We start from the raw sequence: 13,360 nt of genomic DNA on the forward strand, positions 1-13,360 counted from the left end.
ATCGAGAGAAGATGTGGTTCGTTTACGACGCCCTCGCCAAAGGTACAAGCAAGTTACTTACTGTTAGTTTGATGTTCTCGTAGCTGAGCTTTTGGACGAGCGGCATCTTCCTCCTCGAGGATTCAAGACCCTCCATGACAAGAAAGCGATCACGGACACGGTGGCCAAGCCGGACTCGGAACCCTGACACGGTTTTTTCTCCAAGTTTTTTCTTGCTTCCACTTTTTCAAAAACCGATGAAAAGCGTAATTTGCCTGGAAGGCTTCACAACTGGCCAGCGCGTCCGCTCACTTCCCTGCGGACACGGCTTCCATACTCGCTGCATCGACGGTTGGCTCAAGACCAATCCCTCCTGTCCATCTTGCCGAAAAGATATTTCCAAGCCGGACAAGAAGGCTTCTCACCGACGATAAACTTCTCCGAAAAAATCGCAAAATTCGACAAAAAACAAAAAAAGAGTCCCTTCCGTAACGACACCCAAGATTGCTTCCTTCCTTTTCTGCTTCTTGTTATTCCCTTTTCTTGTGCCTAAAATTCTTGCTATAGTCTTGCTCGTCCAGAATAAATCATAATCTTCTCCCAACTGCAAATTTGAAATTTCAAACAATTCTTATTCTTCTTTCCTCGAAAATAATTCTTGGAAAGAAACAGAAAATGGTTTTGAATGAAATTTACATGAAATTTATTAGAACAGTTTTGATCTCAGAATTGTTGAAGCAGAATGAAGTTTATTGCAATTGGGGTTTAGCTTGATTTTTGATTTTTCTATAAACGTCAAGTAGTTGGGCAGTGAATAGCGCGTGCGTTGAGTCTAGTTTGTCCAGCAAGCCGCGTTGAAACCATTTTGGAATTGTCAGCTGAACAATTGTTGAGTTTTCAAAAGGATTGATTTGACGTACCTTAGCGTGCTTGAAGCCTAGCTGCTTGATAATCGAGTCTACGCCTGGGCACTCGAGCACCGTGTGTTTGTACATGAAGCGAGTCAGCGGGTCCAGCTTCCACGTCCTGCACATGTACGCTCGCGGATCCGTCGAATTTCCTAGTTCCTCGTCGTCCCCATCTCCCAGCTCTAATTCATTGTTTGTCAATAATTACAGAAAGGCAAAGAATACTACCTTCGTTGGAAAGAACGGACTTGTGTTCTCGAATGTACTCCCTCACGAAGTTTGTCAAAAAGATGATCTCGTTTGTGCTCATCGTTACCTGAAATAAAAAGTTGAAATGATAGTCGCAAAAATATTAAATACCTTGAGCGGTTGATCATGAAATTCAGCCACAAAGACACAGCTGACTTTTGATTCTTCCGGGAAAGCAGGGAGCTTCAGTGGCTGAATCTGCTCCGTTTTGAGCGTCAATTCGGTTTGCGGCAAAGCAAAAATGACATGAACGTTTTCACGACTCTTTTCTGGCTCGGCCTCGTTGATCCCAGGAACGGAGTAGTTGATCCAGTCGCGGACGTCGGCTTGTGCACCAGGGCGACGGGCTTTGTTGCGAGAAACGTGCAACACGAAGGCGCCGAGCTTGTCGGTTTCGAAGTTGGGAACGCGTTCGATAGCACGGCCAAGGTTGAAAATGAACGTCTAAAAATGAAATTGAACATCAAGAATGAAAATGGCAATTATGAAATAAAGAAGCAAGCAATTGAAAATTACCTGGAAAATGAAAATATTAAGACGATCTTGGGCATCATCTTCTGGCGCGGAGTAAACATCGCTGGAGAAAGAAATATCTGGCAAATGAACGGAAAAGACGACCCAGTGATCGGCTGATCGGAAATCCCCGTCGAAGCAGACAATTGACAGTTCCTGACCGCGGAGGCGAGACTCGCCGCCGAGCTGATATGAAGCAACCGGGTGGCGATTAAAGATCGGAGGCCAGTGGCGCTGGTACTTGTCGTCGTTCGACTTTTCCACAGGGCCGCGGCGTTTTTCTTCGTAATTTGAGCTGTGAGCGAACATGCTCCGGAAGGCCTCGCTGCCCGTGTTGATCTGCTGCTTGACGAAGTCCTTGACTTTGCGCCCGCCTTGGACGAGATTCTTCGAAGTCGACTTGCAAAGAAGAAGATCGAACTCGCCCCAGCGCATGTCGATGTTCGCCTTCGCCCGCGGAGGACGCTCGTCCAACAAGCTCTCGTCGATGACGAGCAGTTGTGCATCGCTCAGCTTCGAAAGTAGAATTACTGTCGAGTGGTATTCCAATCGCAGGCTCACTTCATCCAGCGAGACCTAAAGAGAATACGATTATTTTTCGAAGCTAGTCAAGGGGGCTATCAGTAAAATCTGGCCTTCTTCCAACCCTAACCCAAATCCTTACCCCTAACCGAAATCATAAAGAGTTGACAAAGATTTACCTTCATTTCATGAGCTGAATCTTGAGTGCTTCGTTCTCGCCACAAGCAAGCACCATTAAATCCACTCATCGAAATCACTCCTCCTAGGAGTCCTGATCGCGACTCGATCTTCGTCTTTGCAAGAGAAACCAAATTCTTGATGTCATTTTTTCTACTGCTTCTCATGTCAAAAGCACCATGATATGCGAGCTGCTCCGTCACCCAAACCGTCTTGCCGAGAACGTTTCCGATGTTCATATCGACTCGTAGCTCTCGGAGAACTGTGGAAACCCTGACTGCAGTTTCCCAGTTTTCGTTGTTATGATTCGGCTGGACGGGAGCAGCTTCGTTTGTCGGCTTTGCGCGGCTACTTTCACCGAGGAAAAGGCGTCTCGCGATGGATCTGTTGTACCAGGCTTTTGGAAAGCCGAGGATTTCTGACAGACGTCTCATGTCGTAGTTGATATTTGCCTGGCCAATGTCGGAGATGACAGAAATTGTGAGGAGCTTTTCGGAGACGTGCTGTCTCAAAATGTTGATTGAAATGCCTTCGAAATTCAAGTGGAAACATCCTTTTGACGAGTTTTCGTAAGGATGGTTCACACGGAGAGCGAAATCAGACAGTTGAATCGCCAAATTCAATCCGGACTTCTTCGCGTCAGCCGACGGCGCTGACGAGAAGACCATGTTTGTCAGCGGTACTCGGAGCGTGCACTCGACCTTTGCTTTAGGTTGACAAGAGAACAGGACGGTCGAGGGCTTCACTTTGGCGTGGACGACGACGTCGACGGGGAAAGACTGGACTGAACTTTGCTCGAAGTTGTGATCGGCGCCGCTTCGTAGATCGATTTGATCCGGGTCTTCCGGCTCCTTGCCAGTGTAGACTTCGTTCTCGTCCAGAATGTCTAAAGTTTGACTGAGATATTCGAGGAACAAGGGCGAAATGCTCATCTCTTTGGGCATGGAGCCGATAACGACGTTTGAGTAAAGCTTCGCGCGGCGATGAGTTTCCCCGCTTCCATGCGACATGTAGTTCAAATCGACGTCCAATGCAGGAAGAAGAAAAGTTGTAACGCTAGAGTCAGTCGAGTTCATCGCCGAATTTCGCTTTCGCTCGCTTTCGAGCGCAAAGTGATCGAGTTTCTTGGAGCTTCCACCTGGGACACCTCCCAAGACGTCGACTGGATAGCATTCCAGTTTTCCTGTTTTGATCGTGATCGTCGCATTCAAAATCAGCTCGATTTCTCCCTCGCCACTGTTGCTTGAATTGCCTCCTTGAGTTTTTCCTTGATTTTGACCATTTCCGCCATTTTCTGGCTCTGGTCGCCGCTTGAGTAGAATGTACTCTTTCTTATATTCCTTCTCGATCTCCCTCAGCGCTTCTTCCTCGTCTCTGATGATGCTTTTCGTCGCGCCGAGTTGCTTCAAATCCTCCAATGTCTTCGTTCCAGTGTTGTACTTATCCCGCAGTTCTTTAAGTCGCGCTTTCGATCCTTCTGAAACTGCTGCTTCGTCGGAAAACGTTGTCAGCGTTTTTCCCAGGCGAGAGAAGAGCGTTCCGATTTGAGTGTCGAACTTGCCATCCAATCCCATCATGTTCCAACTGATCATTAAATTCCAAACTCCGGTAACGCTCGAATTCGATGACAAATTCGAATCCGAGTGCTCCGTGCCCGAAACGATTTCGATTCCGCCTTCTTTCACTTCACAGCAATTCATCTTTAGTTCACGTGGTTGTCCTTCCCTATCGAAGAGCAACTCAAAACCTGTGAATTTGCCCTTGAAAGCGGACAAATCGCCGACAGTTCCGCAAACATTTACGTGAGAAATGGTGAGGACGAGGACGTGGCTTGACCGTGTCACTTCATGTTTCATGTCGATTAGCGGCATTTTCACTTTAAAGTCGTTAACTGTCAAGTTAATGAAGAGTTTCGAAGGCTCCTGGGGCGTGTTTTTGCTGCTTCCTCCTTTTGTCGGGTGAAGAGGGTTGCCCCCTTGAGCCGGATCAATCTGTCCCTGAACACCACGATTTCGCATCGCGGAAATGCCACTTTGACCTTGAGCCTTTTCAATTTCTTCCTTCCAGACGTTATAGGACGAGCGATAGTTCAAATAGACTAGAATGGCGCGATCGATCGCATTTGCATGGATAAAGACGACCGGGCTCTTGAGCGTCACGAGGAGCACATCTTCTGCGCTTTCGTTCGTGTTGTGAATGTTCACTCGCGCGTCGAAGGAAGCCATCTTCTTTTCCTGGCAAATTAGGGCTAGTTTGAGCTCCACGTCGCCGTTGATGATGATTTTGTCGGCCTGGGAAGTAAGGAAGTTGTAGGTAACTGGCGACTTGGTTCCTTCATCCTCGAAGTTTGCGATAAATGAGTTTATTACAGGTACATCGAGCTTGACAATGTTCCCGGTTGGTGTAGAAGCCTCGACGTTTATTCCTTTCATCTGGATTTTGAAGGAGTATTTCATCGGTGTCACGGGCGTCAGTTCTTTAGGCGTCGATGCAGAAGTTGCAGCTGTTTGAAATCCAAGAGCAGGGAACGGCTCCTCTGTTTTCAACTTGTTGAGAATATCAGTCACTTCCGACTTCAACTCTTCAACGCAGGAGAGAAGAATGTTTAGCAAATCCGTCGTCAAATCCTGTTGGAATTTTTCGATTTCGCAGCGCCCGCTAAGTAGCTCGGCCCCATCCTTTTTCAGGTCTAGATCGACCTCGATCGAGGGGAAGACGATCTTTTGCGAGATCTTTTCTTCGTGATCGGCCGTTCGAAATTCGCCCAAAATGCTGATCTTGTGTTCTGTTACTTTCAAGCTGGAGGTCATCAGGACTTTTTGGCTAGAGCCGAGAGTTGTCTTTACAGAACTAGGATTCCATTCACCATTCGACGTTATTGGGCCGACTTCGTAATTAGCAGTGACCGACTGTAGCAGATTGATTTTCATGAAAAAGCCTTTGAAGACGACCTTGAAGATCAACGGCATCGTGGAGGATCGCGAGCTTTTTGAGCTCTCCGACCCGAGTTGAGGACTGAGTTGTCCGTCCGTAACTGGCAATCCTGCTGGAGGGAGCTTAGGAGCATCGAAATCCGGCGTGTCGATGATGATGCCAGGCTGGTAGCTTTCAAAGTCTTTCAATTGGTGAAACAGCTTCTGTGAGGTCCTTGAAAAGATATGATGAAGTTCTTGGACACGAAGGGGCAGTTTCAGATTCACTTTTCCGATTTCAGCGATCAGGTCGATCACCTTCTGACTTTCGCGCGTGTTTGGATGCGCGTTGAATAACGACCGATCAACAGTAACTTGGAGCACGGCTTGAGTACTTTGTGCTTCGATGAAATCGATGTTGATCGACTTTAGTTTCACTTTTACTGAAAGTTTGAGCGATGCGAGATTCGGAGAAATGCGCAGTGGTTGGACCCGATTATCCGCGTCGAAGGTCACTTCTTGAACGTATCTCAGCTGGTCGAGATTGACGGAACCGTCGAGCGCGTTGAGCTGAATCGATAGACTCAATCCACCAACATCGGCGGAGAGACGCGTCGTGCGAATTGAAAACGAAACTTCCACCCTGAGAGTCGTCTCCGTCTCCAAATTGGAAGCTGAGCTATCTGAGTGGAATTTACCACCAGGGCGGTGAAGTTCCGTTGCTTGAATCACTGTTGATCGGGCGAGGCGAGAAATGGGAGTTTCGTTTTCGATCTCCATCGTTTCTACAGTGCTTTCTTGAGTTGCTACGTTCAATCCATCGTTGTAAACGAACACCAGCCAGACTGGATCTTCGTCTCTGCTCGACAATTCACCGTCGTTGAGCTGCTCTTGGTGGCTGATTTCCTGGTGGATGTCGATTGAGTCTTCGGATGAGCAAAGCGAGCTCGGATAATTCAAATGCTCATCGTTACATCTTTCTTCCATTCGTCCAATGCGATGGTCCATCTTCGCCCGGGCGATATTGTCCACGACTCCGTTCACTTGAACGATTAAACGGACGAGGCTCATGTCCAACCGCTGCGAAATTTCGGAAATATCAAGCGAAACAGAAACCTTTGGGGGGACATTTTGCAGCTTTTCGAGTTCCGTGTTGGGAATGTCCAGGCAGCCGTTGACTTTGATTTGGTCGAGCTTGAGCACCGGTTGGTTTTCGAGCGCAAAGGCACGCACCCGCCGCGTTCGGCGCTTTTCGGTTTCTTTGATAAAGACCTGGAAACTGGACAAATTGGCATTGATCTTGCACTGGCTTATTTCTTCTTTATAAAGACTGGTGAATGTTTCCGGATCGTTGTCAACTGGTACATGGCAGTAATCGAGAATCGACTTCATTTTGATGATGGACTCGACCCCTTCTCGGGGCAACGAGTAGTTGTGATTAAATGTTTGCACCTTGGTCGGTCTCCGCGATGCTTCGGTGTGAATATTGTCTACTGGCAGTTTCGGCATTCTGAGAACATCAAACATATTGTCCGTGTACTCGGGCCAGTGTTTCTCCTTTCCGTAGCTTTCCATCTCCTTTTGCCACTTTTGACAGACGATGAGAAGGGCTCGTTTGAGAGTTTGGGACTTCGGGATTTTCAAGTTGGTATAGCTCGTAGTCGGTTGATTCGGTTCCAGGAAGTACTCAGCCTCGTCTGACCCGTCGCGGAAGATCTCTTTCACGAATTCTGGCAACGAGAGTAGATAGACGTTCGAGGCCGCAGCGCAGAAGGCTACGTTCTTCCGCAACGCTTTGGCAGTTCTCGTCAGGGGTAGTGTCCCGCCGCCGGTGACGGAGAGATCGTTAATGTTGTCGATCAGTTTTCGGATGTTGAAGTTGAAGAGACTTTCTTTGTCCGTTTTCTCCGTCATGGCAACTCGGTGCGCTAGCGGAGCAACAATCACCTTGCATCGTTGGTTTATGACGTCTTCTCTGATGTGCGCGATTTCGTTCGAAATATCTTCCAAGCGTTCTACCCAGCTCGAGGCCCCATAAGAAGCGGTCGATAGAAGACTCCACTGGCGCGTGGCACGCGAGAGACTCGACGGAGCAGCTGCCAAGAACCAGATCTTTTCGATGTTCATGTTCATCTGCGCTTTTGAAATAAGCCTTTCTCCTTTTAGTTTGATCCCGTCGATGCCTGCTTCTGCCATGATCCATCCCCAATCGTTTTCGCATTTGAAGGCGACGGAGACGGACTTTGGCGATCTCTGCGATGTTTCTTGGAGGCAAACGACCGTTGTTCTTTCCGGTTCCTGCCCGTCAATAGAGTTTGCTCGCAGCTGCAAGTGAAGTCTTCTGAAGGAGGCTGAAGCGATGATGTTTTTGTTTTCTTGCTTCAAATTGGCGGAAACGTCGACTTGCTCCATCCACGCGACGAGAAGTGTGGCACACGGCATCGGCTTCTGAAACGAAGTGCCGCTTTCGTTGATGTTTTGGGCCACTTGGCAGAGACCGATTTTGATGTTTTGAATTTTGAAGTTGAGTTGAAGGGGGCTCTTTCGTTCCTCCGTAATATCCTCATCGTCGTTCTTAATGTGTTCGTCGACGACCTTGGCCATTAGAATCGACGTAATCGTTGAATAGTGAAGTCGCTGAACGACCGATTCGATGTCTTCTAGGGCATGGCGAACTGCGGCCAAGCAAAGCGGCGTCGCAAAGACGTCCACAGCTGAGGTGTTCTCCACGGAATTGAGAGTTACATTGAGCTTCGTTGCGTTCCTGTCCGTGACGGATTGTTTCTGAGAAACGCGCGGAGATTCTGGCTCAAAGTCTACGCCGCGTTTTGCATCTCTGATCACTATTCCGCTGCAGACTCGATTGCTACACTCTTTGATCGTCATATCCTCGTCCAAAATCGGCAGCACTTTGTCATACATTTCATGATCGATCTCATCCGCTTGAATCGGAGACGCAATCGTGTGAAGAGGAAGATTAGAAGGACGTTGACGAGTTCGCGATTCATTTTTAATAGAAGCTCTGGAGCTTCTTGATTCTGTTCTGAGGCGATGTTGGCTGACTCGTGAACTGCCCTGGCTTGATTCTTTTGACATTCGCTTTGAGCGGGAGCGGCGGGAGCCTCGCGAGTCATTCCGTTCTAGGGTCCTGTTGGAGATAATGCTCTCGTTGAAACTGGTGTTTCTCGAGTGCGAATGTGGAGACAACGAAGTGTGCTGTTTGTTCAACAGTTGATTCTCCATCGTAGTCTCTCCAGTTTCGACATCATCTTCTTCCCCGTCTTCCCCTTCATCTGCCGAGTAGAACTGATCGATGGTATCGCTTGAGCCGAAGCTCGAGCTCAAGGCAGAATGAAATCCTTCAGTGACGGAGCTGGCCGTAGTTTTAGCACTTTTGAAGCTCTTGACTGAGATTTTATCCAGAGCGCTTGTCGATTCTGCGTTTTCCTTGAGACTCATTTCATTCGAAATCAATCCGGGTTGCCCATAAATGCCATCTTGACTGATCGGTGTTCGTGCTTTTAGAATCCCTCCAGGAAGGCGAGAAGCGGATTCCGCTCTTGCTCGATCCAGCGAGCCATCGCGAGAACTTTTTGAGCTCATTCGTCCGGTTCCGCCGAAGATTGAGTTCGACTTGAGCTTCGTGGAGTCGCCCGATTCAGTCGGCTGAAGGAGCCCGTACGAGCTTCGGAAAGACGAGCGAGCAAAAGGCCCATCGGGGCTGATGCTTCCAGTGCTCTGCGCGATAGAAGTAGCTGTCAGGCGGCTGCAGAACGGGCGCTTTTGGAACTTCTGCTCCAGATCGACCAAAACCGTGTCTTGGATCAAGCTCTTTCCACGCTGGACGACACCGTCGAGCATCACTTCTGCTGGCGAGTTTTCATCAGGATCGAACCAGGAACAACCCCACGAGTCTTTTAGCGATGTTCGATAAACCGCTTCTCTGGAATTACTGTCCCAGAGGAAATCCAAGCGTTTTCTCTTCCGGTCGTGTTTTCTCAGCCACGTGTCTTGTTCGTGCAGCTCACTTTCCACAATGCCCAGTTCGACGGCGATTTCTGACTTGGGAAGCTGAAGCAGTCCTGCTTGCAGCCACTGATTCTCGTAGCAAAGGGCCACTTGGACTGAAATGACACCCAAGTTTGCGCAGACAAAGCCGCCACGATCGTCGCAGCGAAGATTGTTGATCGAAACGGACGACTTAGCAACGGAGGCATTTACTTTGGCACTTTTGCAGACGGCTGTTACGTCGAGCCCGAGCCAGGAGACTTTTGTCTTTTCGTATTTCATTTCATCGCCGATTTTCAGTTCATAGGGTGCCTTGAGCTCATACGCCTTGTCCGCAACGCAGAGAATCACTTGATCGAGCCACAGTCCCAAATTCACGACGTCTTCGATTTTAAGCTCTCCGGAGAGTTTTCCGATTTCAATTTCTTGCATCCACGCGTATTCCAAAGTCGGCGCAGTGAGAGGCAATCCTTCAGCGGAGAAAAACGCGCTCCCTCGATATTGCAAGCCCGAGAGGTGGAGATCCGCATATTTGTGGCCGAAAGTTACTTCGATTTCTGACAGGGTCAGTTGCATCCGTGTGCTGGTGTAGTGCTTGTCAAGCTCAAAGATCAAAAAGTCGAGTTTCACCAAAGGACCGCCGTTTTGAAGACTCGAGTTTGGTGGCAGAGGCAGACGCGCAGTTAAATCCCGTAGTTCGACTTCGACGACGACGGAAAAGGCACGGAAGGGACGGATCCAATCCTTCTCGTTCTGCTTGAAGTCTGTTACCGTATTGGTGTTGATTTCAACGATCTCGCATTCGTTACTAGACTCCTTGACGAAAGGCGTCACTTGATCCCAGAAACCGAGGACGTTTTCTTTAACATTGAGCAGGACTGGAATGAGCGTTCCAAACGCGACGGGTTCAATTTGCTCGGCGAGTATTTTCGCTCTAAGGAAGTCAGCTTCGAGCAGCATCGGATCGTACTGGACCTTGACCTTCTTTCTATACTTGGGATGGGGCATGTAGTCGCAGTTCCATTTGTACTCGAAGGTTAAATTCAGCTTGTTGAAGGAACCGAGTTCGACGAAGCCATTTTCCGCCTTTGTAATTTCGCGCCAGTAATCGGCGTCGTAGACGAGCACGCGATTCTGGCCCAAAGAGCGTTGGAAACTTTCTTGAGCCTTGTGCGATGCTTTTTGAATGTGATGCGCGGGAGCACAGGGAGGGACGAAAATCGCAATAGACCCGTGTCGTGTCACGATGTTAAATACGATTTCTACGCTGGCTGGTGCGAAAGTGTCGAACGGAAGACTGTTCAAAGGGTTTTAGCTTTTTCATCAACAAGAATAAAGTCAAGCTAGCAAGAACGACTGCAAAAGTCTCTAAGAATATGCCTAAAGGAGAACCCATTCCTGAAGTCAACGTCGAGTTCTGGAACAGCGATCGCGAGTAAGCTATTCTTACATGTGCTATTTGCACTCTCCGGAACAGGATTCTGGCAGTCGACGTAGTTGTATTCGTTGACTGGAAGGAGCACTTCGAGATGGTGGAATCGAATTTTGAATTCGTAGGTGACTGGAACGTAGTGGACAATATCGAGCGGTTGATCAGGACTCCAGTCGTTGATGAATTCGGTCATGAACTCCTTGATGGGCCAGACAAAGAGCAACGAGCTCTCGCGGACGTTGACTTCGAAGGACCAAATTTGGTGACGGTTGAAAAACGTCGGGGTCAGCGTATCAAGCGTTACGGACAGTTCTTTGGCGTGGACGAAGCGTTTCAAGTGCTCTGATTGAAGAGTGATCTTTGCGTCCACCAGATGGATCTTCAAAGGGGATACACATCAAGGGAATATAGATTAATGATTGAGCTATATTCTGATTATTAAAAATAAGGACGTGACTATGTTAAATCTTGAAGAAAATGGCAATGCCAATAATGTCTACCCTCTTCCCTTTACAGGCATGTGGAACTGCATTCCACTCTCATCAACTTCTTTTGGAAAATAAGGCGAAATCGAGCTCATAGAACTTCCACTTCCTGCTTGCACTTGTAATTGCTTTGTGTGGCCATCGCTGCCGAGGAATTCCAGATTCAGCTTGTTGGTCAAGTTTTTTGCTTTTGAGGCTTTCTGCCGCTTGTCCAGCCGCGTGGAGAACTCGAAGTCGAAACGAAATTGGCGAAGAGAAGGGCTCGTTGGTGGCTGCCACTCTTTTTTCTCAATTGGAAAGAAAAAACGCCAGATTTTCTCGCGCTGGCGATCGCACCAAGGACCCCAATTGATTGTCGAGTTGTTGGCGAGCTGCAGCGAAACACCCCATTCTGGGTCTTCGGAGACGAGCGGGTGCGAATCCGAATGCACTTCGCTGGGCAACAAGTCCCAGTAGTAATTCACTGAGGCTTTTCGAGAGACGCAGACCGAGTAAACGCCTCTTTCGCGATACGAGTTACGATGTTGGTGATCGCTTTGATCAGAAAACACGCGCTGGCCAGTCCCGGGAATCGGCTTGTCATCCTTGTCTGGTCCTTCATAGCCACTGGAAGGGACGAACATCACTTCGAAATTACGGGCGTCGCCTTCGAAGCTCTGGCGCAGTTTCTTGTCCGGTTTTCGGTACTGGAACATTCCTTCCGACAAAGAGCAGACGATCGAGTACGGCAGCGTTTTGTTTCCCATGATGATTCGGCCGTAGAGAACGTTGATTTCAAAGTAGGGACACAAGTCGTAAATTTCATCCCACCACTTCGAAACTGCCTGCTCAGGATTCGAATTATCCCGCTTCTCCCCGTGAACCGATTCATTGTAGAAGTAATTCCAGTCGCAGCCGCTGAGTTGAATGTAAACTCGAGAAGTCTTCTTGTTTCGTCGGATGCGTCCTTTTTCCTTGACGTTTTGGCTCGTTTCAGGCGCTAAATTTTACGTTTTTGCTTATGAAATCGGTGATGAAGAATTTATTTAGACATTTCGAGACATTTTTAGATATCTACGAACATCTTAAGAGACTTTTTAGACATCTTTAGGCATTCATAGACAATTTTAGACTCAAGTCGTAAATGAAAAGAAAAATTTGAAAACCTATAATGGGATGAGGCAACCACCAACGAAATATCAAGAAGCCATCGTTGACCGTGACTGTATAATCGGAAGTGCCGTATCGTAAATTGCGAAACATGATTTTCCCGCCCAAGAGGTTGATTGAGAAACTGCCGAAAGAAATGGACTGTCCTTTGAAGGCGAAGTACTAAAAAAGCGAATCAGTTCGAAATTCCTCCGAAACGAAATCGAAGAAAAGGTCTTTACTTCGCCATAAAAAAGTGCGAAGGCAGTAAACTTGAAAAGAAGCTCTCACCTTTGAAATGAACCATCCGAAGAGGCGCGAGTTGTAGAAAGTCAGGTAGATGATCCACAAGCCGGAAACGAACGTCACGATGTAGAACTTGGCCCATTCCGACCAGTCCTTCATCGGGTTAACCCAGTCGTACCAAGAAGGCACATCGCTGCTGTCTGATTTATTGGGTACTTACTTATTATTTTTATAATTTATGCTTAGCTAGGATCTTAATAAAGAAACTTTCTTTTGGTTAAATTAAATAAGAGAGTCACTATTTAAAGTGGCCGAGAATAGCCTGTTAGAAAATCGGTATTTTCTATGGCTAGCCCCTAAAATAACATTGATAGGATTCCCATCGAAAACTATCCTATTTAATCATCTAGTTTTCCAAGAAAGTTTGAATAAAATGGTCGACCATCTTTAGATAAACGCGATTACTTAGGGTCGAACTTCAACATATAACTCTACTACCCATTCCTGTTACAGAAGTAGTGAAATTCAAATCGCTCATTTTTCAAATAAAAACAAAATCCAAGAAAACACGGAAAAGTTAAAATAATCAGGTGTCAAGAAATACTCTCTGGCTTCATTATTTCTCGCTGGAAAAGAAGATTCTTCCTTTTTTTTCTTCCTCTTTTGAAAAGAGTCTTTGCTCAGCGTAGGCGCTTCTTTCTCACCATGAGTTTTTTCAGCCCGACTCTGCATTTTCTCCGATTTACGATCTTTCCACAAAACTCAAATTCTAAATTCTTTCTTTCCCAATTCTATCCACTG

At 47.4% G+C, this 13,360-nt stretch overlaps 1 protein-coding gene across 1 annotated transcript; it reads right to left on the reverse strand.

Moving 5' to 3' along the window:
* Window positions 1–666: 666 nt before the first annotated feature.
* Window positions 667–13,331, reverse strand: LOC145709366 (bridge-like lipid transfer protein family member 1). The gene is made up of 11 exons (XM_081787048.1): window positions 13,076–13,331; window positions 12,605–12,771; window positions 12,331–12,496; window positions 11,215–12,164; window positions 10,661–11,079; window positions 2,351–10,565; window positions 1,653–2,225; window positions 1,248–1,580; window positions 1,116–1,203; window positions 900–1,069; window positions 667–857 (listed from the first exon to the last, which is right to left on the reverse strand). Exons 1-11 carry the CDS (start codon window positions 13,095–13,097, stop codon window positions 729–731), a joined length of 11,232 nt encoding a protein of 3,743 aa, XP_081643174.1. The 5' UTR covers window positions 13,098–13,331; the 3' UTR covers window positions 667–728.
* Window positions 13,332–13,360: the final 29 nt, after the last annotated feature.

Source organism: Oikopleura dioica, chromosome XSR (assembly GCF_907165135.1).
Source record: "Oikopleura dioica chromosome XSR, OKI2018_I68_1.0, whole genome shotgun sequence".
Classification (NCBI taxonomy): Eukaryota; Metazoa; Chordata; class Appendicularia; order Copelata; family Oikopleuridae; genus Oikopleura; species Oikopleura dioica.